At 42.0% G+C, this 25844-nt stretch overlaps 1 protein-coding gene across 3 annotated transcripts in view; it reads right to left on the bottom strand.

Annotated features, from left to right (window-relative positions):
* Positions 1-8794: 8794 nt before the first annotated feature.
* The window catches only part of trps1 (trichorhinophalangeal syndrome I), a 143469-nt gene continuing 126419 nt past the window's right edge, over positions 8795-25844 (bottom strand). For all 3 annotated transcript variants that reach the window (XM_030063660.1, XM_030063661.1, XM_030063662.1), the window contains exons 10-11: positions 21311-21433; positions 8795-14810 (exon numbers count right to left, since the gene is read on the bottom strand). In XM_030063660.1, the coding sequence (XP_029919520.1) occupies positions 13185-14810; positions 21311-21433 (1749 nt within the window). In that variant the 3' untranslated portion in view covers positions 8795-13184. The remainder of the gene's footprint in view (positions 14811-21310; positions 21434-25844) is intronic.

Genomic DNA, 25844 nt, shown 5'->3' with positions numbered 1-25844 from the left:
AGGTGGCGACAGAGGGAGGCAGAGATCAGGACGGCATGTCTTCATGAACACCTCCAGCTGGGTCGCATAATTGGCACTAATTAGCTTCACCACGAGCTACTCAAACCTGGAGGTGACCAGCTGGAGACACGCACCAAACAGGTGATGTCCCGGTGGAAAGGCAGCCGAATATTGCAAAAAAACACTTTGGTGTAGAAGTTGTGGGAAGTAGAGACAGACAGGCAACTTCTACCTTCTGACCAGTGGCGAGCGGACATAATAAGATAAATGCAGCACATGCCCAAGCCCTTCAATTAAAATCTTTAAAATGTTGGTCTCCTAGTGTGTCCTTTTATAATATACCTTATTTCTATCATTTTGGTTGCAAACCGCTGCCTACACATATCTATCTCAATTTGCTAGCGAAATGCTTGAAAGTTGACAGCTTGACGCACGCATGCGCTCTGTGATATTTACAGTAGTTTTGTAGCCGGTGTTTCCTGTACGTGGGCGTTTTGAATGGAAAATAAGCTGTCTGCGAATCAGCTTTTCAGAAGACGCATGCGCAACACGAGTAGCTACGTAGCAAGCTCGCAACTGCAGGTCATTCACTTGACAGCTAGCTACCGTTAATGTCATTAGCTGGCTAGCTAGTACAGGAACGTTAACATTAGTTTGTTCTTTCATCTGCATCGTGCCAATCAAAATGGGTGAAAATACAACTTCAATTGAGTAACCTGGTATGTTTCATCGATTTAGGCTATTGCAGGTGTTATGAAAACGAGGTGTTCTCTGACGTTTATCACTTTGGTGCACAGCCTGCCTGATGGGCAGCTGGGCATGTTTGTGTGTCATTTCATTGACCATGTAGGCTAGCTGGTGACATTGCTATGTGTTTTCACCCCGTGGCACGTCCCAATAGTTCAGATCTCATGGTAAATTCCAACATTTTGCTGGTAACATTGTGAGCATGTTCATGTGTCATTTGCTTGACTGTAACTGGTTATTACTGCATCATCCGTCTGTTCTAATAATTTCCGCTTTCATTTACACTGTAAATTGCAACACGTTGTTGGTAACATTGGGGCAAAATGCGCACGCGTGTCTATCAAAATCTAGTTGTCGAGTTGATATAGTATAGTTAAAAACCATATTATGTGTTTTTAATTATAAATAAATGCCCCAAAATTTTAGAGCTCGCGCCCTCGCAGGCACTCGCATGAAATTGGGACCACAGCATGACTACACAAAAACGTCACCGCTCGCCACAGCTTCTCACAATGGCCAAACTGCACAGAACCACCTGGCCCTTATAGACCATCACCAAGTGTATCTACAATGTAACCACTGGGACAGTCCAGGTGAGCTGGTGTGTCCCTGGTGTGTGCCATTTGGACACACAACAGACTGTTGGAAGGATGAAGGTGTCCATGATGAGTTTTTTTTTTCTTTGTCTATTTTTTTTTACCTTTCCTGCAACTTTAATAAACATTTCTATTTTTTCTTCTCCAACACAACTTTGACTGCTGTACCTCATTTCCCTACTCACACAGCCTGTCAGCAGTTCAGTCACCTCTCCTTAGCACTGAAGAGAAGCCCAGCAGCACCCGCAGTGAGGGTCCCCTGGGAGCCGGGAGGAGATGCCCCCCAGGAAGGCGTCCTCAAGACTGGGCAACACCGCCGTTCTCTCCCGGCTCTGTCCCTGGAGAACGGGCTTTCATGACATCTTCTAAATTTTGACTGTGATAAAGCTGATTTGATTTTTAACTGTTTCAGGGAATAAAATTTGACTTTGAGCCTTCCTTATCTCTGGGGTTGTGGCAGACTGCTCTCCTTCCCAACAGGGACAGCTGAGCAGATAAATATCAAGCACTCTGACAGTAAACTATTCAAGTTTTCTGCAGCTTCTTGCTTACTGTTTTCATCACCACAGTCAAGCAGCTTCTGGTTTTCAGGCATAAAAAAATGTACCTAGTATGATCCGTGATAAGCCATGCAATACGATTGTTTTTGACTTCCTCAATTTTGTGTCAAACTGGATTAAATGGATGCCTCTTTGTAAAAGATGCAACATTACCACTGACAGGATTTGTGACATCAAAGAATGACATCAAAGCCTTTAATGGCAACAGTAAACACATCATACCTCCCACCCACCCCCACCAGTACAGAATGAAGCGACAAAAATATCACAAGAGTGTAAATCAGAGCCAAACGCTGAAAGCTTTTGCTGCAATTAGCGTAGTGGAGAATGTGCAAACTTTTATGTTCTCACTTTTTTATAAGATTTAAATCAGCGACGGTTATTTTCCATCTATGCGTCAGGGTTGATAACAGAAAAAAATGTGAATTTACTCCAAATTTATATAGTCAAATAACTTGCATACTTTGTCTCACACACACACACACACACACAAAATGCTCACACATAATCGTCCTTCCCAGACACTTGCTGGCGTGAAAACGTTTGGCTGTGATTGGCTGTGAGGCTCCTTCCTGCTTAATTCAGCTTTTGCTGATATTTGATGAGAAAGAAAAGCTATTAATGTTTAAAATGTGCACATACACACGCGCACGCGCGCGCACACACACATACAAACAGTACACACTCTGCCTTTCTATCTCACACAAAACAAACACACACATTCACACACACACACACACACACACACACACACACACACACACACACACACACAGCAACAGCCTTATGAAAGTTTAATGTACAATGCAGAATCATAAGTAGAAACGCTACAGTCTGAAAATATAATCAGAATAAAGCTCAGAGGAGAAAGCGGAAAATAGAGTGTAAGGAGGGGAACAGAAAACTGCATACTTTAGACAGATTCCAAAAAAGAAAAAAAAAAAAAAAGAAAAAACAAACAAACAAACAAAATAATAGCTTTCTGAAATAAAGAATAGAAATTTACTGTCAACAGTAACAACTGGTTATCCTGATCTCCTTTCATGTGTTCTGGAGAGAATTAAAATGCGTTGGAGAAGATAGAGAGGGGTGTGTGTGTGTGTGTGTGTGTGTGTGTGTGTGTGTGTGTGTGTGAGGAGGGCTGGAGGGGGGGTAAGGAAAGTGAACAAAAGCTTATCAGTCGTGCCACAGAAATAGAAATAGTCTGACACACACACACACACACACACACACACACACACACACACACACTATTATCACTGTTATTGTGAGGAGATATTATTGAGGGAGTTATTAATAAAGAACTCCAGAGCCCTAATGTGAAGGACGGGGCAAGGAAAAGCACCGCGTGTGCATGTTTATAGCTCTGGGTGTGTGAGCGCGCATGTGTGTGTGTGTGACTTTGCATATGCATACGTATATATGCATGAGTGTGTATTTGTCTGTGTAGGTGCATTTCCTCAGAAGGTTACCCATCCTGCAGCAAAATGTTGTATTTGCATATCTTTGCACACACACACACACACACACACAAACTCTATACATTATAAGTGTGTATGTGTGTGTGTGTAGATTGACATCTGTCTGTGTGTATTATTCTGATAAAGCCTCCCCTGCTCTTGGAGGAGAGTGGAGGACACCTGACTGTCTTTTCAGCTGTAGCCTCATGTTCTCCTGGTTTAAACAATGGAGAGGAAATTAGAGGAAGGAGAGGAAGAGGAGTAAAGCGGGAAGAAAAAGGAGAAGAGAGGAGATTAGAGGTGAAATCCCTCCGCAGTGGACCTCACTGTGAAACTGATGATTCGCCGCCGACATACTGAGGCAATGCAGAGCGGTAATTCCACTTACAGCAGGGATAGGGATCATATTCCACTACTGTATTTCATTGTTTTTAATGTAAAGGATGATTGTGTTACTCCTATCTATCTATGTGTCTGTCTGTCTCTGTCTTTCTTTCTTTCTTCACCTTTTTTTTTTTTTTGTCTGGATGAAAATAGAATTGGCTCACAGACTCTCAGGCCACACAACAGCCAATGTTGGAGACATTCAATATTCAGCATGCCTAGAAGCTAGATCATCTCACTCTCCATCTCTTTCTGTCTCTCCTTATCCTGCTCTCTATCTTGTAGAGATGCTTGTAGACTATCAAACATCACAGCCGTCAACACAGGCCACATTCAATATTCAAAGTGCCCAGAAACTAGATCATATTTCTTTGTCAAGCTTTCTATCTATCTATCTATCTATCTATCTATCTATCTATCACCTGTTTTTCTCAATCTGCTGCTCTCATTTTGCCAGCATATAAAATTTAAACAGTCAGAGGACATGTATATGAACATATATGCAAGCACACACACACACACGCACACCTACTCTCTCTCTCTCTCTGTCTCTCAGGCTCCAACCCCGTGTCACTGGTGTAGATATGTGCAACTCATCCATAAACATGAATTACAATGAACAGAAATGATGGTTGCTAGATGTTTAAACAGACAAACGGACAGACAGGCACATAGACGCGAAGACAGACCTCGCGTACACAGAGGATATTGAATAGAAAACAGGAGCACTGTGTGTGTGTGTGTGTGTGTGTGTGCATGCATCTGCTGTCTTGTGTTTATTCCTCTGAGTGTGTATGCATGTGTGTGTGAGTGGATTGCTGCATTCTGTTCAAAGGTCTTTTTTCATTTGATGGACTGTAGTATTTTGTCTTTTTTATAGGTTGATTATTATCATGCATTGCTGCTCATGTGTGTGTGTGCGTGTGTTGACCTCTCTTATAGACACCAGAGTGTTTAGCATTCCAGTCTGACGCTGGTTGCCTGTGGCCAATCATCACACACTTGTAGACGGACACCACACGCACATGCACACATATTTCAACAACGCCCCTCCGCCACGTAATTTCATTGCAGGCTCTAAAGCAGAGTTAATCAACTCTAATCAATGTTCATGTTATGAACACAAAGATAAATTGATAATGCGAGACATAATGCAGCCCGATGATTAGGAGCCTTTTGTCTTCTGACAGACAGCGCTGCTGTGCTGATTAAGTTTCTCAAAGTCCCTGACCCAAAGGAGGGTCACGGGGAGATTAAAATAGGCCTCCAAATTATGCTGGAGAAATTAGCATCTGGTTGTGTGGCCAGAGCTTCCCTTAAGTCTCTGCAGCGTCTTAACAGTCCAGTGGATATGGTGAAAATCGCAGGGAGAGATCTATCAATTAACTCGTGTAAAATAAACCAGCTGCATCCTAATTTAACTGGCATTCTGCTGGTGGCTGGTGTTAATATCTCACCTCGTTTGCCCCAGCGCACTCGCAGAGTCCTCAGCTCATCTCACATTCCCACCGGAAGCCATCCGCTCTGCTGACACATGATCAGAGGGATTTACATAGGAAGTGCCACAAGGCTTTATGGCAGGCTGAACATCAGCCACGGTGATCAGACATTGGTGGTTTTTTGATTAGAATCACTGCCACAAAACAATTAAGGCAGAGCAGTTAAAGAAAAAGTGAGAGACAGAGTGAAAAAAAATTGCCAAGATCTCCCACTTCATATGGACAGGTGACAAATTAGAGATTCTCCAAGTGTCTGAACTCCACTGGAGGGATGGAGCTCCATTCTTCCATAAGAACCTGTACATAGAGAGGGATATTATAGCAGCGCTGCAGTGCACTAATCCCTCATAACAAAGATACATGCACATTTGAGAGTTGAGTGGTGCTGGTCTACAGAGATGTGCTCAGATGATCCTTCAACATGCTCTGGACATGTGGGCGAGTGTATGTGTGGCATCCTGAATGCTGGACCCCTGCTGTGAGGGGGTCTGCTGACTCTCATGCTGTGGGGGTCATTTTGAGGGATCACCTTTATTTCTGTCCTGATGGCGGTGGTCACTTCCAGGATGCCAACGCCCCCATCCACAGGGCATGAAAGCTCTCTCAATGGTTTGATGAGGATGAATGCTCTGGCCTTCACACTCATCACATCTCAACCCAGTTTAACACCTATGAGACATTTTGGAGCAGCATGTTAGACAGCTCTGTCCAGCACCATCATCAAAACACCAAATGAGGGAATATCTTTTTAAAGAATGGAGCTCCTTGGCAGAGACTCTCCAAGTCTCTGCCAAGGAGCGTTGAAGCTGCTCTGGTGGATCATGGTGACCCAACACCTTACTGAGGCACTTGAAGTTATTTTTTCCTGTGTCACCCGAGCTCTGCAGAGAGGTTTTGTTCAGAGAGTTACAGCAAAAGGTGCAAATGATTAACAGAGGCTATGAGAGCGTGTACCCTTGAGAATTAGAGAACAGCTGATTCTGGAAAATGCTTATGTTTTTAAGTGCTTGCCGCATTTATGATTCTACTAAAGAAACAGTTCACCCAAAACACAAAAAAGAAAATGTATCTATTTGACCCAGAGTATGAATTAGAGGATGCAATTTGCAGATGGAAAAGTAATCTTTGCCCCTGAGGGCCAATTATGTGGGTATCCATGTCTTTTTTTTTTTTTTCTGAAAGTGCTGTTCAGTTTTTTGACATTTAACTTTTTTGTTTGTTTTGGATTCCACAGATGAATACCCACCCAACCTCCTCGTGTTGGGATGAAGGGAGACGGGGAAGATCATGGCAAACTGGAAACCTCACCAAATCACACAGGTTAAGAAGGCTTTATTTGTTTTTATATTTTGGGTGAAGCTTTGTAATGTTTCCTTTTTTTAAGCACTAACCCTATTTATGAAATAAAACTACTGTCCACATCCAGTATGTTTGTTATTACTTTTATTAATTATCATCATCATCAACATTATTCTTCAAGTTTAGCTGTGTAACAAACTTTTCTTGGCTGTCAAAATATGTTGTTGAAATATTGTTTTTGCACGAAAAAAAAACAACAAACAACTAAGAACAATGTAACGTACAGAAAAGTAGCGGAATAAAATACAACATGAGAGAAAATAATCTAAAAAAAAAAAAAAAAAGAAGAATCCCATTTTTCTATAAAAGCCATAAAACTGAATAGAGACAAAATTCTAATAAAACATATTGGTTAAATGTACATACTTGATATGTGTGTGTGTGTGTGTGTATGAATGTGTGCATGTGTGTGTGTCTGACCAATAATAAACTGGCCTTTATCTCGTCTCCCATAGCTACCGCATCCCAAAACGTGCAGTCAATCCGTACCACTACCTGTGTGTATGTGTGTGTGTGTGTGTGTGTGTGTGTGTGTGCGTGCATGTGTTTATGTGTGTTGTCCCTTCCTTGGCAATAAGAACATAATAAATGGAGTGCAAGCAACAGCATCATTTTCTATTAACACATTCTGACAAAAGAGAAAAATGAAAACACTTGTTAAGGCCCCCTAATGTAAACGCTGAAGTGAAATGCCATCAAACCTAAAGCACGCACTCATTGGTGGAACTAAAACAAGGGCACATCATCAGTGTCACGTCGAACCTCATTCCTTCCCAAAATTGCCTATTTTCTAGAGTAAGTGGCAGCTGAGATGGTCTCCTCTGGGACCAAGCTGAGCCATTTATATTCCATAGAGGAACATGTTAAAAATAACTTGAATCTTGTTTGAATCTTGAATTGGAAATTATGTTCGGGATGTGAGTAAAATCTTATCTTATTTTATTTTTGACTTTTATGCACCATAAGTGCTTATTGATTTTTTTTTTTTTTTCCGTGGGCAACAGTTATCTGGCACATACATTTAAGTTAAAAAAAAAAGGACATTTGGAGAAGCATGAGTTCTGCAGGACACGTACAACATGGCAAGTCTGGCTGGTGTTGTGTTGTGCAACGCATGAAACCTCAATCGATACAGGGAGTGGATTATCTTAGGGAGCGAAATAAACTGAAAAAACATTTGGCATCAGAATTTATCTCCAGCCCGTTGAGAAACTCTAGCGGTTCATCAGGCTGAGATGTATGCCACGTGCCTGGAACACTGTGGATTAAAACTCAGAAGGTCGCGACCTTTCCACTTATCTTCTCTCTCTTTCCTTCTGCACACTCTCTCTGAGAGCAGAAATTCCATGACAACAAGCTTTAAAAACAAAACAAAAAAAAAAAAAAAACAAACAAACAACATTGATAATGAGTGCTTGTCAAATCATCAACATCATCAGCAAATCAATGAACTATGCCCAGCTCTGATAGTTACTGATCTGAAGTTATTCAGCAGAGCTGGACTTGACCATGAAACTTCTGTGTGCGAGCCGATTTCTGAACCCAAAGATGACCCACGGCTGCTGTTAAACTTTGAAAAATCAAACCGCTTCTAACAGTATTTATCAATAAACCAAAGCCCCAACAAGAATTAAGAAGTGGGGAATTCAGCCCAATCCAAGCTAATATGAGCCCATAGGGTCCAGTCAGATACGGGGTGATAATGTCAGCCTCTACTGTTAGGCAATGTGGTGCCAAATTATCATCTCACCCTCAAGTTAAGACAACTCCTCTACCAATGGGAGGATGCCTTCAGCATGACTCTTATCTTAGGGAAGGAGGCAATGGAGGCAGGAGAGAGAGGACAGAGATAGACGGAGAGTAAAGAAACACACAGAGGTCCAGACAACAGACGACAGAGGATGGTAATGTTGGACAGGGGAAAAGAGAGAAACAGGATGACTGGGTATACGAAGGCTCAACACACACACATAAACACACACTCCCTCTTTCAGCCACTACAAGCATCAATTGATCCCTTCCTTCCCTCCTTCTGACATCCATCTGTCTCCCTCTCTTTCTCCGTGCATCCAGTCCATCATTTATTCTTCAAAGGCACTCAAATCCATCCATCTCAACAGTTACCCCTCCATCCTTCCTTTGTCCTGTCCTTGAGGAAGCATTGCTTCATTCCTTCGTTTTTTGCTACATTTGCAAATGTAAACATCTTTTTTTTTTTTTTTTTTTTAATTCTGCTAGCAGCCCCTTGTGTGATGCCCATAAGTCAAAAACTCTAATTCCAAAAGTTTTGCATATTGGCACAAAAAAAATGCATTTATACAAGCTGTACTTTTACAGTCAGATGACATTGTATCTTCAAAAAAAAAAAAAAAAAAAAAAAAAAAAAAAAAAATACAGACAATTCAAATCAACTTTTCAGTTTTGCAGAAAAACAGACTGAATCATATTTTTAAGCCGCATGAGGACATCTGAATGGGTGTTATAAGCTTCAGAATACTTATTCAGCAAATAAAGGGCCGCACAATCTTTCAGATAAATGCATTTTTACAAAAGTGTGACTTCAAAAATCGAGTTGAGAAGTCTTCACTTGACATCTGATATAAATAGATATTACATGGTAAAAGTTGTTAGGCAAACTCCGATGCAGACGAAATAGAGTAAAAGGTACAACGTCTGCTCCAACACTTCACATCAGAGTGGGGTTCATGTTAGGTACAAAGCTGGCACAGGTCTGCATGTTGCACAAACGGCTGTTTCTGTATTTTATTTTTTTTTTTACTTTTATATTGTAACACAGTTCAGAGGGGTATTGACCTGGTTTTATAGGTTGTTTAAAGGGCAGCAGAGGTGTGCATATCCATATTTAGGTGACATGCTGGATAAAAAATATTGTAAAAGTGACAAAAAAAGGATTATCTTTATTCCCATGGGTTGAAATGTGGAACTGTATTGAATGAAGGTATTTAGAAATGCGTTTAGTCAGATATGTAGACTGTTTCCAGGTTTCTGAGCCTTGTATACTGTGGCTCAGCTCAGTGATGAGAAGTCCTCAGACGGCAGCGATGACACTGATGTTACAGCCACACACAGTGAGAGAGTTACAATGCTACAGAAGTGGGTTTCGTAGCCTTTTATTGTGGCACAGTTCAGTATGGTGCAGTACTGTTTTAGATGGCTTCTCAGCTGTTTTTGTTATGAGTTAGAGCTGTTAAGGCATGACGCACTGTCAATCAGCACAGAGAAATGCAGCATACCATGATCATCTCAAAGGCCGAACATGAATTTAATGAATAATATGACTCAGTGTCACTGTAGATCACCAGTGATGATTAGGGAGTTTGGAAATGAATGTCTCATTTTTACAAGGTGTGCAAAATCTCTGCATGTACAAGACTGACTTTAAGTTTTACGGCAAGTTATTACAGAGGTAAAGAACTCAGTGGGCTGACACGGGACCAGCACAAACTGGTGACAAATTCCACTATTTCATTTTGTTCAGCTTTGATCAGAGTAAAGGGTTTACTTTCTTTCTATTCTGTTACTTTGATGTTCAAAGACAAAATTTTATAAGACAAATTTCTGTTATAAGTGCTGGTTTCATGAACCAAAAATTATCTGTTTTCCTCAAGAAAACTCCAGACAACTACACACTGATTCTTGATTTACTTGCTGCAGTGACATAGTTGGCATTGTTTATCATGATGTGGGCGCTGTGATGACAAGACCTGGTGTGTGAATCACCACACTAATTAAATTATAGAAGACAACAACTTCTGCAAGAGTTACCAAGGCATATGCACTGTTTGCCTATAAGTAGTGTACATACATAAGGGGGGAAAAAAAGAAAAGATAATTAACTAGTGAGGGACCAATTAGCATTGCAACCAATTCCTAGTTTGTAAAAGCACATTTGGGTGTTTCTCGTGAGCTCATAAAGCAAAGTTTGAACATTTATCTAAAGCAATCAGACAACTTGGCTCAAACCAAGTATCACCACAATGACTCTGGTAACTCCGGTATGGAAATCAATATAGCATTCTGCAAGGTTTGCCCAACTTCTCCATGATAAATGACTCTGACTTACATAGTTTTTTGATTGACAGACAGACAGAAATACCTATTAGAAAAACTGTACAAGTTACCAGGCACTAGGAGGAAGATTTTTCATTCATGTCCTTTGCAAAAGCATAGAAAAATATCTTTTTTTTTTCCTTTAGGATGTTCCTTTTCTCTCACACTTCCTTTCTATTGAACTATTCAACCATTATTTCCCTCCAAAAGAGTCCCTTGGTGATTTTTTTTTTGTTTCCTAGCAACTAAGGCAGCAGGGCTGGAGAGGTGATTCTTGCTTAATAAAAATAAACAAGATGGCCACAACTCCATTGCTCCATTCTGGATGGAGAACAAGGAGGCTTTTAAGGACATAAGAACCTGTACACGTCATAACTCTGATCCTCCCAAAAAAGAAACTAAACAATGAGAACTGTAGATTGTGACTTAAAGAGAGACTGAGGTTAAAAGGTGATATGGGTAAATTTATAGCTGAAAACAATGTGGTCAGATTAGCTGATTGAGTTAGTCTGAGTAATTTTTCATTTCGTCAGATATTTTCTGATTTTCCCACGACAAGTTGTGTAAACATGCAACTGTTCCTAACCTTAATAAAGGCTATTTATTTTACAGATTTCATTTTATGTTAACACGCTGTTAATTAGCGGTAACCTTGATAAAACACTGTAGCCTTGCCGCCTCAATACAGGGCAAGTGTAGCTTCTTTTTGACAAAATTTCAGGATTTGTCTCTCTAAGATCCTAAGTCTCTCTCTAAGACCATGTGACCTAGCAAAACATTAAGCTCAAACAGAAAACATTATGTTACATGCTAAGACCGTGTGACCTATTAACACGTAAAGAACATAAGAACATACATAAGAGAACATATTATGTAACATGCTAAAACCATGGGACACATCAACATGTAAAAAAACATGTCACATGCTGTGAGACAGGTGGGCTGGTGTGCAACATGTGTGACCCCTGAGGACTGAAAAACCAATCGCGAGCCTTCATTCTGTTTACATCATCATTAGGGGACGGACACATCCTTTGATCCTGCACACGCACTTCACACACACAGACGCAATTACACAAAAACACACACACAACCCCCCCACCCCCCACCCCTTTTGTTGTACCATCTGTTAGACTGCTGTCATCAAGGTAACAAGTCTCCATAACACAAACAACAAACAGCTCAAAAACAAAACAGAATAAAAACCAAAATAAAGTAAAGACTACTTATTATAGTACCATTTCCTGCAAAAAAGCATTCTTTGCCTTTACAAAATAACATATCATATAGGAAAATGTAGCAAATTGCATGTTTTTTACTATAACATCATCGTTATTATTATTACCATTATTATTATTAATATAAATGTTAAGCAGGTTAATAGTTTGTTTGTTCTATTAGGCAGGCAGCCAGGCACATAGCTAGTATCTTGGCACAGAGGAAGGTAGAAAATAATGTCACTTGGTTCGATCCAAATTGACAAAACAGAACACTTCGGTCCGGAAATAAACCGGTTTTGACCAGTTCAAACTGGTTCTGAGCAGTACAAACGAGTTGTGGTCAAATCAAACCAGTTCATGTAAAGTTTCAACCAGTTTGAGAGAGTTTAAGCTCTTTTGGACAGTATACTGTGTTTTTACTTGATGCCACGTCTCCCATTTGAGGCCACTTTGCAGTGGTGGTCATTATGAGTTGATCCTCACTTTCAGAAGCAACAGGGCACCAGCTGATCCTTTTGTACCAGGATAAAACCAGCTGAACTGATCCTTCAGTCCAAACATACTGGTTTAGTTCCGTTTCAACCAGTCGAAAGCAGTTTTGGTAGGCGAGGATCCATTTGTACAGTGGAACAACAGTCAAACACAATCTGGACCTGGACAAACAACTTCTAACCAGATTAGATCTGGTTGTACCAAGATAAAACAGTCTGAGTAAAGCATCAGACTGGTTTGGACCAGCTCAGACCCGGTGGAGTTCAGTTTATAACATGGTGCATAACAAATCAGCTCAGCTCTGTTCAGTTCAGTAATAGTATTTGCTTCTAGTAATTTTTTTTTTGTTCTGTTTTATGGTAGCTGTGCAAGTGCTGAGCTCCTCAAACTCATCCTAAATCAGACCACAACAGTAGATACAAGACCAGTCCCACTTTCAATCCGTTTCTCTTGGAAAGTAAATTGAAGCGGCTGTTTATTGAATGTGATTCCTGTTGCATGTCTGAACTCTGCTGTCAGGTAACTTGGCAAAGAGCTGTCAGGTGACTCTCACTCAAAACAGGTTTCAGGCTATTTCTCCAAACTGTCCCTGCGGCAGTTCAGAGGACTTCTACAATAATTTTCAACAACGTGACAGCCGTGTGCTTCCAGCGTTCGGATGTGTTCCATTCGGTGCCCAGGATCGGCTCTTTTTTTGACATGAGCCAGCCTCTGGGAATGTGGGGGCAGAAAGCTTATTCATCCAATCCAATGCTTTGTTAAAGGTTTATGTGACTCAAATGCATCTCCTCAAGACTTAATTACTCACTGAGCTCGTCTCATCTAAATGTTTAGTCTCAGCGATGGCTGTGACGTCTGCGGTTATCGTGACGTCGTCACCACTGTCTGTGACCATCTTGGCTTCCGATTCCTCGTTTGTGACGTCATCGACCTCTCCTCCTACCTCCCCTTCATCTCCTGCCATAACGTCATCATTGGCATCACTGCCTGTAACGTCTTCCGCTTTGTCGGCATTGTATACCCCCGCAACATCATCGCTCTCAGCTATGACATCACTGTGATCTCCACTATCTTTCTCCTCTGATTCTATTACCTTTTCTGACATCATTGCTACTTTTTGAACGCTGCCTTCTTGCTCGTGACTTCGCTGCGTCGTCTTTTCCGTGTATCTGTGTAAGCCCCTCTGTATGTGTGTGGTAAAATCATATCGATCTAAACATATGTGGAGACAGAAACTGCACTGGTATGGTCCCCCGTCGCCATGGCAACTCATGTGCAGTGCGTACATGACCTCATCTAGGAAGTAAATCCCACAGTGGATGCAGCGATTAGTCAGGTCGTCCTGCGTGGCCGCCTCCACCGTTGTGCGACTCGATGCGACACTTGACGGACTTCTCGATGTTGCCAATTGATTCTTTTCTTCCCTTCCCATCTCCTCCTTCTGGTTCTCTTCTTCCTCTGTCCTCTCCTCCTCCTCCTTCTCTCCTCTCCAGTTGTCTCTCTTCCTCTCAGCTAGAGGGGACTCCTGCCTTCTCCTTTCTGCACCATTTGTTGACATGTGTGTATTCACGGCTTTTGCTTGTGGATCTCTTTGTCTTATTGCAAGATCCAAAGGAGCATCGTTTTCTAACGAGGATGAGGAGGAGGTTTGGGGGTGAAGAGGTGGAGGGGGGTAGTGAGGAGGAGCTGGAGGAGGAGGGAGAGGAGAGTAGGGAGAGGCGCAGTAAGGCACCGTGTAGCTTTGCTGATGATGCTGTATTGGAGTCACCATCGCGCCAAGATAATGAGCGTTATTTCCAAGGCTACCAGGGTTGCTAAGGTTACTGATTCCACCTGGAACCCCAGAGGTGGCTGCTATCTTGTACTTGGTCCAGAATCTGAGCCAATCAGATTCAGAGGACAAGTCAGGCGAAAGGGTCAAGGGTAGGGGTAAGGAGAAAAGGGGATACTGGTATTTTTCAATGGGTGAGCCAGGAGGAGAGTAACTGGACGGTTTGGACGGACGCATGTACTTTTCAATTGGGCTCCCCCTTTCTGATCCTCCTCCTCCTTTTCCTCCATCTACTTTTGATGTTATTCCTCCCTCGACAATGGCTCCGTTACCATCGGTTACCAGCGAGGAAGGGGGATGGGAAGGAAGGAGGAGAGGAGGCATGCGTCGGTGGATTTCCAAGGTTTGATTGGCTAAGAAGGCTTGCGTGGATCTCGGTGACCGCGAGCGAGGAGAAGGTTGCTGGTTTTTGATTGGTGGACAGCTTCTGTCTGACTCCTCCCCGTTCATGCGCTCCTCGCTGGTGATTCGCTGCTGCTTAGGAGCAGGGTTTTCAGCCGACAGCGAATCAGGGTTGAGGCGTTTTCGGGTTCGGCGTCGGATAATTTGTTCACCATTGTTCTGCTTTATGATGTTTAGAGGTCTGGGTGTCTGGAAGAAAGGACAAACAGAGGAGATGTGGAAAGAAGAAAGAGAGAGAGGGAGAGAAGTTAGCATTAAAAGTATTCATTATCTGCTCACCATTTTTGCACTTTATCATGTTAAGACATCTGATGTATGTTTGCACTGATTCTTAATTGCAGGCACAAAAACTCAACAAACTCCACGTATAATAGAAATAAGAAACCACATAATAAAAGGCATACATGGCCCACCATTATCTAACTTTCATGAATGTCTTTTGTGGCACATACAGAATTTAAAACATTGAGAGAATACATGTTTTCAAGAGTGCGTATTTTTTCTTTCTTTCTTTCTTTTTTTTTTAAATGGTGAAGCAGCCAGTTTGAATGCCAGTTGTGCAGTCATTTTATGGACAGAGAGGAAAACTCTGCACTGTGTTTTGCCTTGAGCAAAGACAAGGGCAGCAGCTGAACGTCAGAGAACTGAGAACCTGTGATCATAAGGTCGCCGGTTCATGTATGTTCAAACTCGTGTGAAATGTGGGAGGACAAAGTGAATCAACACTAACTCATCTTTATCAGAAACTACTGGAAAAAGCTTTGCTTACACTACGGCCTACTGTACAACACAAACTGTGGCTACCATGTGTGCAATTATAAATACAAAGCAGGACTGCAGAGGATGCATGCTCAGCAGACACTGTCTTGGTCAATTCTGGTCTAAAAAAAAAAGTTCTTCCAAGTCCACTGCTTTCCAAGAGTGGCCTACAGTTAATATAACATACATCTTTTTAATATTACTGATATGCTAAACAAACACCAAGAGCACAGCAGGGCTGCAGTATTTACCCTAGCCACAAGGAGGAGCTGTTACAATGTGATGGGATCCCTCTCATGTTTGGTGTACTCAAACTTTAAAAGCGCATTAACAACTCAAGCTTTCATTAATATCATAAATTGCATCTATTAACCTCTCCCCCTCTGTAATGTAAGTATTGTGGCATCCTCTAATAATAAACATTTGCACAGCACAATCAAAACAAATAAAATGCACTGAAACCACATTACAGAAATGGAGACAGCTTAACAGAAACTCATTTACCCCTTAAGTAAAACAGGCATTGGAGAGGCATGAGAGAAGCATGAAGAGAATGCTTGTTAAGTGACCCTTGCTTACTGACATATTACTGTACTCCTGGGGTTCAATTGCCTGATGAAACTTCACGGAAGTTTTTTTTTTTTTTTTTTTTTCCTAAATACATTAAAGTCACCCTCTCTACAGGAAAGACTCAGCAACACTGGAGGCTTAACAAGACAGCCTCATTCATTTGTTCCACAGACTGGCTCAGTTTTGTCCTTTATTAGAATTAAAGTTAAACTTTACTGGTGATTCCTTTCTAAATACATGACACAAGCCCATCCTTCACACAGGAGAAACTGAAGAGATCTAAAAACCTCAAAAAACAGTCGCAGAGATATTAGCAAAAGAAGCATTTTTTTCCCTGAGAATTCTCAAAGATCCTAATGACACTTATCTGAGGCCTCCTTTCGAAACGCATTGCAAAAGCTGCCTCCCTCGCAACATGAATTGCAAAAGTGCCTAATTTAGAGGAGAGTCTGCCTTGCTGTGCTGTCTATTAGATTTTCAGTTGTGACTTTTGAAGTTAAAATGCGTTAAAACCAACTTCCACAAAGCAGAGAGGGAACAACTCTTAAAGCTTCAAAAAGACTCACACATTTCATTTAAATTTAGACTTGCCATGCAGGTTGACTTCTGTTTACCTCCAGCAAAGTTTCACTGGGCTTACTGAGCCCGCAATATTTCAGCAAGCTTCGGAGCCCTGCAGCTGTGTGAACATATACATGAGTGTGGGAAAATCTCGCACATCTCTACAGTTCCCCAGATATCCCTGCTGTTTGCTTGTGTGTATGTGTGTGTGTGAGTATTTGTTTGCAAACTGGTGTGATGCAGGGCTTTTGACATGCATCCTGGCAGACGAAAACTAATCACCTGAGAGAAAGAGTAAAGAAAAGTGAACGAGCAAGCGAGATGGGGGGGGTGGGGGGCATGAGGGAGGGAGAGAAACAAATACAGACATGGAGAGTAAAGGGATGAGGGGCTGAAAAGATGGAAAACGATGTAAAGCAGAAAACAGAAAGTGAAAACTTCTATTTGAGAAAAAGGAAAACAAAACAAAACAAAACAAAAAACAACAAAAACGAGTCATGCTTTCCAAAATGAATTCTATGACAATGCTGGGCTCCAGCAGAATGATTTATTCCTCCGGTTGTGTGTGCTCGCATGCTTATGTGTGTATGTGTGTTCCTGCATTTGTGCCTCTCCGCACATGTGTATGCAAGCATGCATCCGAGTGCGTGTGTGTGTGTGGGAAGGCAGTGTCTTTCTCAGTATCAGTTGTATCAATCATTCGACAACAGCTACCTTTACCTCTGATAACAAGAACCAGCCACTGTTAAACGCCGTCAACCTGGGGAGCCTTAAAGGTGCTGCATGTTGTATTTTAGCATGAATAAATCATTACCGCATGAATCGGGAGACATTTGTATAATTACTGTAAACAAATGAGACTGTCACTGAGAAAGCTTGGCAGTATCTCACAGCCTCTTTTATAGCTCTGTCCAAAAAGCATATGACATTACTCATTCTAATCACGTTTTGAGTAGGTCGCGTGTTCATACTGGGAAAAATATGAAAATGCAGAATACTCAACAATGTCAACATAAATATTGAATAGGCTCAGTATTGTTGTATTATGAGTGCGCAGTTAATTCACACTATCGTCCCACAGAGCCTCTCAGGAGACAATATTACATAAGAAGCTCAAAAAAAAAAAAAGTAAACCTAAATATCTATTGAGAATCATGTTGTATATATTTGTTTGTTAGCTGTTTTTCATAGTTTAAGTTACATGAAGGCAGACAATGCCCAGGCGTAGGTCACATGGTCCTGCTTCTGGGACACAGCTAATGCCTTTGATATGAGACAGAGACTACCAGATAAATGAAGATACCAGTATTAATGTGACAATATACTGAAAAATGCTACAAGTAGCACAACTATATAAAATGTAAAATATGAATTTCTGAATTCCAAATTATAGAGGAGTTTATTTCTTTTGGTTCATGAGTTAATGTGTTTATGGATAAAAAAAGGAGGAGAGGAAGAAGAGAGAGAGAACTTGGGAGAAATGGGAAAGAGGGAAGAAAAAGGTTATTATGAAGAAAGAGAGGAGGCAGAAGGAGGGACAAAGGATACAAGAAGAGGCAGAACTAGGAGGGATGGAGGGTGAGATGAAAAAGAAAAGAACAGAAAAGAAAAGAAAGAGTGCCTCCTGTGGCAGCAAAGAGTCCAAATTTCTCTCTTCCCCTCTCATTGTGTCTCTTCATGCCTCTCTCTCCCTCCCTCTCTCTCTCCCTCTCTCAGTCTCTCACTCTCTTTCTCCATTCACTTAAATGGGCTTTACTGGCAAGATGTTTGACATGCTTTTCTCCAGCTTGTCCCCCTCTCTCCCTTCCTCTTTATCTCTTTCACTGCTGGCCCTCTCTCTCCGACTGCTACTATGTATTAATGTGTCTGGGTCCCAGGGTGAAAGACTGGATCACTCAGTTTGGGTCGCAGGCTGAAATAGCTGTAATACATTGTCACTATCTCACAGAAATTGCTCCTCTCTGGTTTGTTTTCATTTTTTTTAAGTAACTGATGTTTGATATGGCTTCTAATATGAAGGAAATGGATCACTGGCTTCTGGGAGACCAAAAAAAAAAAAAAAAAAAGACTGAAAAAAGTATGGCTTAGTTCCAGGTTGATGAGACATTTTCTAGATTTTGGAGAACAAATACTAGTTGGACAAAAAAAAAAAAAAAAAAAAAAAAAAAAAACTACCTGACTAAATACATGAATACAAAAATAAACAGTTGAATATATAAACAGAAAAAAAAGAACTTATCACAAGCGTACCGAGAACGTGTGATATGGTGCTGTTTTGACGCTAAGCATGTTTTCTGTCCTCCTGTGCTTTGTAAGACACACAGTCTTCTAACCACACACACACACACACACACACACACACACACACACACACACACGTTGACAGGTAGCTGTAATGTTTCAGACCTTTATGGCTGTGGGCTTGGCTTGATAGAACGCCTGGGTTGGGTTACTGCTGGTTCACATTATTCTCTCCCTCCATTTCTTTCTCTCTTTACTTCTCCTCCCCAATGTCCCCTCTGCATTTCCATCCTAATCTCTCTCTCTCTGTCTCCCTCTATCTCTCATTCTTTATATTCATCTTCCCTCCATCACTAACCCCCCCTTTCCCTTCATCACCTCTTCTCTCCCTCCCTCTTTATTCATTTTTCTGCCTTCCTCTCTCACTCACTCTCAAGTGTTTTACTAGCTGCTATCCTCTCTAATAATGTGTGTAGAGCGTATAAAACTTTTATTATGGGATATAAAATATAGTTGTCGTGAGGATTGCCAACAGTGGAGGGGAGCTGGAACGTGATTGGAGCGGCAGATGAGATGAACGGGTTGGACCAAGGACATCTGCAGGGGCAGGAAGGAGGAACCTATGATAGCTTGCCATCCTCTAAAAGGTTTCTCTCTCTCTCTGTACCCTAGGTTGTAGCACAGTCATCACACTGATGGATTTATTAGTAAAGTAATTAATTAGATTGAAACATTTTTTGTATATAGATAGATAATTAAATTCATTAGCTGAGCTCTTCCTAAAAGGCCAACATATGACCCCTAAACATGATTCTGAGTCTTTGACATTATTTGCATTTGTTAACCCTAGAATAAAACAGCATATGTGAGGCGAGTTATCCCAAAAAGACAGAATCAAATTTCAGATGGGATCTATATCTCATCTGTAATTCATGCAGTCTAATTAAAGTTGGGATTTCTATAGACTTTCCCCGGGCTTAGATGGTAAAGTTGATTCATTCCGTCATAATTCTCACACTATGGGACGGGCCCACTGTGACTGAAATGATGGTCTCTTAGAAAAACACTAACTCACTGCACCTACCAAATCAAATATACTTTTTCCACAATATTACTTTTTCACAGCGGGACTCGCAGAATATACAAGAACTTAACTATAGTATGCATCATTTTATTTGCATCATATGCTAATCAGTCAGGGAGGAACAATAATTGGAGGTCAAAATCACCCTGTGGATGCCCTGAGGCGCAGTATAGTGCCTATAAAACAGTCTGGAGTAGATCGAATACGAGCCAGGGGTCCACAACTTGTGTAACAGGAGCTCAGAGCCGGCCCACAGTGGCTGTGCTGAGTGGGTGTATGCAGGCCTCCAATGAGTCACCAGCAATACAGCAGCACACTGTACCTTATGTATGAGCACACTGAAACTCATAAGGGAGGTTTCAGCTCACTCATATACCTCCCTGACAGTCTTTTGCTTCCCTCATAACTCTTATTTGCGTCTTTGTTTTCTCCATTTAAAGCGCTGTTTGTTTGTGTGGGTGCCCGGACAGAGGAGGGATCTGAGATGCTGTGTGTTTAGCCCTTTTCCACCAAGATGTTCCCAAGGCTAAAGCTCCTAGGTCTCACTCTGGAAAGAGGATTCTCGGGGTAAAGCGAGCACTCTCATCTCTTGTGTGTGTTTGCCTTTCCACTGCAGCGTGAGAACAACGAATTTAACCAAAAATCAGGAGGAGCTGGTTAGTCATTCTGCATCTGACTGACAACAGCAAAACTTGGAGGATGTCAAAGCCGTCGTTATGCTCATGATTATTCAGTACTGTGCTGCTGTGATGCTGCATTTGGTTTGGAGAGGAGATGCTCAGTGGTTGAAAATGAGATTGAGGAGGCTCGAAAAGCAAGAACTGGAAACAGAAAACTGCTTTGATGTTGTGTCGTTCTTTCAATTACAAACTGAACAATGTCTTCATAAAGCGATGAAACTTTACTTTGGGTTTGTGGTCGCTCGCTCCTGTTAAAAACGGTAGGGGTGAAACTTTTTGTGCTGCTAATACGTTTAACCCAGCTAGGGATGTTCAGCACTGAAACTCCACCCAGTTGGCCCCCAGGGACTCAACCAGTATACTACCTCAACTTCAAGGACCATTTTCAGGTCCAGGAACTCAGTCCCTGGGGCAGAAAGAATGAGTTCTTCTGCCATCCCTTCTCTCTCCCCTGCCTTTCCTGTCTCTCTCCACCATCGCAATCAAATAAAGCAGAAATACCAAAAAAACAATCTTGAGAAGTTCCTGTGTTTCAATGGTGAAAAAGGATTTGGTTCCTTCACCCAGGGCCCTTCTCCTCCTGTTCCGTTTTGTTTAAAAACACATTTAAATGCAAATTTTACAGGGTCAGGTTAGCTTTTGAACAGAAGCCATCGGGATTGGACAATGGTTATTCAGACATCTAACATATAGGTATTAACTTCTTAGGTATGCGTGTGCTTTAGTTCTCGGTATAAGCAGACATAAAGCAGCCTCAGTGCACGTGTGTGGATGGACGTGGCCATACAACTTACCGAATGTAGTTTTTGGTATAAACCACATGCGTTGCAGACATAGCCTCCGTTAGCATTCTTCCTCCATAGTGACGTCTTGGTGGTCAGACAGTTGGCGCAGAAGACCCCGCTACCTCTACGTCGCTGCAGAGAGAGACAGAGAGAAAGAGAGAGAGAGAGTGGGAGAGAGAGAGAAGGAGAAGGAAATGTTAACTTTGATTTTGATGCCTTAAATGAACTGGGTTTCTGGTTAAGAGGAGAAAGAGGGAGGGAGGGAGAGAGAGAGAGGGGAGAGAAAAGAGGAAACAGATTGGGTCGGTGGCACAGAGATGATGTGCTCTCATTTATCATGGCTAATGGGAAATCCTATTGAGAACAATGTTCTCCTCCACACTGATTCACTGTGTACAGAACAAGGTTAATAAAAACACCAAAATACACTTCAGTGAAAAGAAAATTATCTAGCCGAGCTGAATACGCCTGTGTGCACTTTAACTGCATGTGTGTGTGTGCGTGTGTGTGTGTGTGTGTGTGTGTGTGTGTGTGTGTGTGTGTGCGCGAGGGAGTAAGAACCAAGTCTATTGTAGGAGAAATATGAGATGCTGCAGTAATTTTCTCAAGTAGTGCTTGATAGACACACAATGGACTGAGCTATGCTTTCACCTTGTAGCATCAAGTGTTTTAGTGCATGTCTGGACTGCAGTTTAGAGACAAATGTTTGACTTGTACTGTATTAGGACACACACACACACACACCTCTGCAGTTCATGGAGCAGTGGTGCATAGAGAAATAGTGTGTGCATGGGGGGGGGGGGGGCGGGGAGGGGGTGGTGGCGGTGAAAAGGCCAATTGTCGTGGCAACGTGCTCCATCACAGTAATGAGCCAATCCCAACGTTTCTCCATCCCATTAAGTCTCCGGCCTCATTCGCCACCTTTATGACCCTGAGAGGACAGCGTACCTCATCTTTCTCCTCCATGCCTCTCTGTCTTTCTCTACACTTGCCTGCCTGTCTAACTCTCCCTTTCTCTCTCTCTCCCTCTCTCCCTCCCTCGTCTTCGCCCTCTCAACTTCAATTCAGATAAATGTGATGGATTTTACTGGCATGAGAGTAGAAGTATGGTCAAAGCGTCAAGATAAAGTATCAACAAATGTGCAGGAAATCCCTTTTTCCTCCTTTGACTAGTGTTTGTGCTTTTCTGTCTCTTGCTCTCTCAGTGCAGCTTCTGTTTCTCTCTCTGTTCAGAGTGATGTCACATTACGAAGACTTCATGAGGACTTTATGTTTGTGCCAGACAGTGTGTGTGTGTGTGTGTGTGTGTGTGTGTGTGTGTGTGTGTGTGTGTGTGTGTGTGTGTGTGTGTGTGTGCACCCATGTTTGTGTGTCTCAGACTATAACACCTTAAATCCCCTGTCTCTCTCTCTCTCTCTAACCATCCCGGGCTCTGTGTCCACTGGGACCTTCTCTGTTCAGAACTACCTTCTTTTCTTTTTTTCATGAATACTTAGCATATTTTTATCACTTCGTGCTTAGAGCACCAAAACATTTCAACTTTTTGGAAAAAGAGCGCTGCACTTCAAACAGGTTTTTCAGTAGTCTCAGAGCAACAGATGGAGCCATGATACCGGCTCTTCTACCTGCTTTGCACTGCTAGCTAAAAACAGAGGTGCCCAATGGGTACAGGGCTGTTCAGTTTATTTTTGACATCTACTGTAACGCTCTGCAAGGATCACAGCACAATTAGCTGTTTCATGTTCCTGTGTAAACACACACCGCACACAGATGTGCAAACATCTATGCGTGGTGCACAGTGCAGTACAGACAGACGTTATATTGTGTGTATAATAAAAGATTTGTCAGCTTTCTTCGCTTCTGGCAAGAGCTCACTGGTACTGCAAACTGTTGTAAGATATTGTTATTATATCGGACTAACTTCAAAGGGTGGTGGAAAATTCATCCAGTCAATAAATCTGACACCAAGAGTCACATTTCTCCTGACAGAAATCAATCAAAAGCAGCTTGATTTGCTGCCTTATGTAGACACAGAAGGATGTCAAGCCCCTCTAATAGAGAAAAATGAATTATATCTCAGTTACATGACCCAAAGAAAATGATGTCTGGGTCTTAATTGTTAAGGAACTGATCTGTATCGGCCAAAATTTTAAGATTATACATCAGACTACATGATCAATGAAAAACTGCTTGGCTGCATGTCTAGTTTCTCTAGAGTAATTTCAGCCAATATGTTTCTTTTGTCAAACAGGCCAAGTCTTAAGGTTTCATAAACAGGGGATATGACATCATAGATGTTTCTATTTTACACTAGATTCACTTGTGGCCTCTTGTTTAATATACAAATGAAACAAGAACCTGTCTCCAATGAGGCACTGGAGGTAATATTAGAGGCTTTACGGTACATGTGTTTTTGCCCATCTGTGGATAGACAACAGAACACCTACATGACCAAATCCTCTTTCTGGCAATCCTCTCTCTGTGTATGTGTGTGTGTGTGTGTGTGTGTGTGTGTGTGTGTGTGTGTGTGTGTGTATCTCACCATGTACCATACGGTCACCACATGTAGGGAAAGACAGAGCCAGGTGATTGATTGATGTACCCTTCCTGTGTGTATGCGAGTGTGAGTGTGTGTGTGTGTGTGTATGTGTGTGTGTGTGTGTTTGTGCAGTGTTACAAGCCAAACAGCGCGTCTGTCATCAGAATTCAGTTTCCCTCCGAGCACCCAAATCACTCACATATGGCCCCACAGCTGCCCCTCCTACTGACACACTCACACACACACACACACACACACACACACACACACACACACACACACACACACACACACACACACACACACACACACACAGAAACACACACACCTGCATATATCTGCTTCCATCGGCTAATGAAGGCTAGCTAGATTTGGACAAGGGGCCACTATCCAAGAAGTGCATGTGTGTGTGTGTGTGTGTGTGTGTGTGTGTGTGTGTGTGGAGGAGAGTACACATGCTATCACTGGCTATAATACAAGGATAGCTCAGTCCATATATACATTACTTGGACTGCATGTGTATGTGTGTGTGTGTGTGTGTGTGTGTGTGTGTGTGTGTGTGTGTGAGTGGGAGGAGGGAGGGGGTTCAAGTGTCAATTACACAGGAAAGCACCGAAATAGTTCAATCCCCCTCCAACACGTACACACACACACACACACACACACACACACACACACGCGCACGTGTGCACACGCATGTAGGCACGCATGCACACGCAGACACACACACACACACATACACACACACACACACACACACACACACACACACACACACAGAGTTTGGCTCATGATCTCTAACTTCCTTTTCAATTATCAGCTGGTCAGCTTGCCATCTGTGAAAATCTGTACACTTGCGCGCACACACACACACACACACACACACACACACACACACACACACACACACACACACACACACACAGCCAGATGGATGCAATGCACATGTATACAGTGTGAGTGCATCTGTGTGTGTGTGTATCCCTGCATGTTTCTCTGATTGATCACTGATACTTGGCCTCTCCCCCTCACCTCAGCCTGCAGAGGAGGGTTGTGGGTAATTAGGGTGCACAGGTTGTTAATGGCATCTATTTATCTGCAGCCTATGATACCGTTCAATTAGCGCCTCCAACAACGCCCTCTTACACACACACACACACACGCACACACACACACAGAAACACATCGTTAACAAAGAAAATTACACTTTTCAACAAAGTTTTGGGCATCCAGCAAAAATCCAACCAACAAAACAACTTTTTCCCCTTAAAAACAAATCCCTCTTACAAGACCAGCATGGGCAGCGGGCATACATCTCAAATGACACTAATGAATTAACAACATTTGCAGTTGTATTATCAGTCTGATCAGCCTGGAGATGAAAAGGCCAGCGCTGAAGTGAACAACAAAATCAGCGGCACGCAGAATATAAAACAACGCTCGGGGTCCTTATCAATCCGGTCAGTCACATTGCACTAAAGCGCAAATTGAATTTAAGAGCGAGCCGTTTCGCCTTGTGGCAGTAGATTTAATGCAGCAATGCATAAAAGAGGTCACAAGACCCCAGTGGCATTTGTTTGGGAAATGGGTCGCCATTGTACACAACAGGTATTCTTAACTTCCAATTTTAGTTTTGTCTTTAGACTTTTTTTTTCTAGTGGTTTTGTATTACTGCACCAAGTTTCCATGAAATGGATCAAAGTGACTCCTAACATTAAATGAGGACGTGGACCATGACTTTTTCATGACGTGCCCCGTGAAATTGAAAGAAAGTAACATAATTCTCAATAACCTGATTTATATCTCTATCTCTTTTTTTTTATCTTTATCTTTATCTCTAAAACACAGAGAATCCAGTCTGTGAAAGTGGACTTTTTGGACTTATATTTATGCAGTGACCAAATGACAAGTGAAAGTAGTTGACTTCACGGAAATTAGTGGCAAGAGTGGAGGTTGTGTTTCTCGAATTGGTGCAAATCTCATTCTGGAATCAAAGTCCTCCCA

This window comes from Myripristis murdjan, chromosome 11 (assembly GCF_902150065.1).
Source record: "Myripristis murdjan chromosome 11, fMyrMur1.1, whole genome shotgun sequence".
In the NCBI taxonomy this organism is placed as follows: Eukaryota; Metazoa; Chordata; class Actinopteri; order Holocentriformes; family Holocentridae; genus Myripristis; species Myripristis murdjan.
Note: the sequence above shows the minus strand (reverse complement) of the source record. Positions and strands in the feature narration are given on the sequence as shown.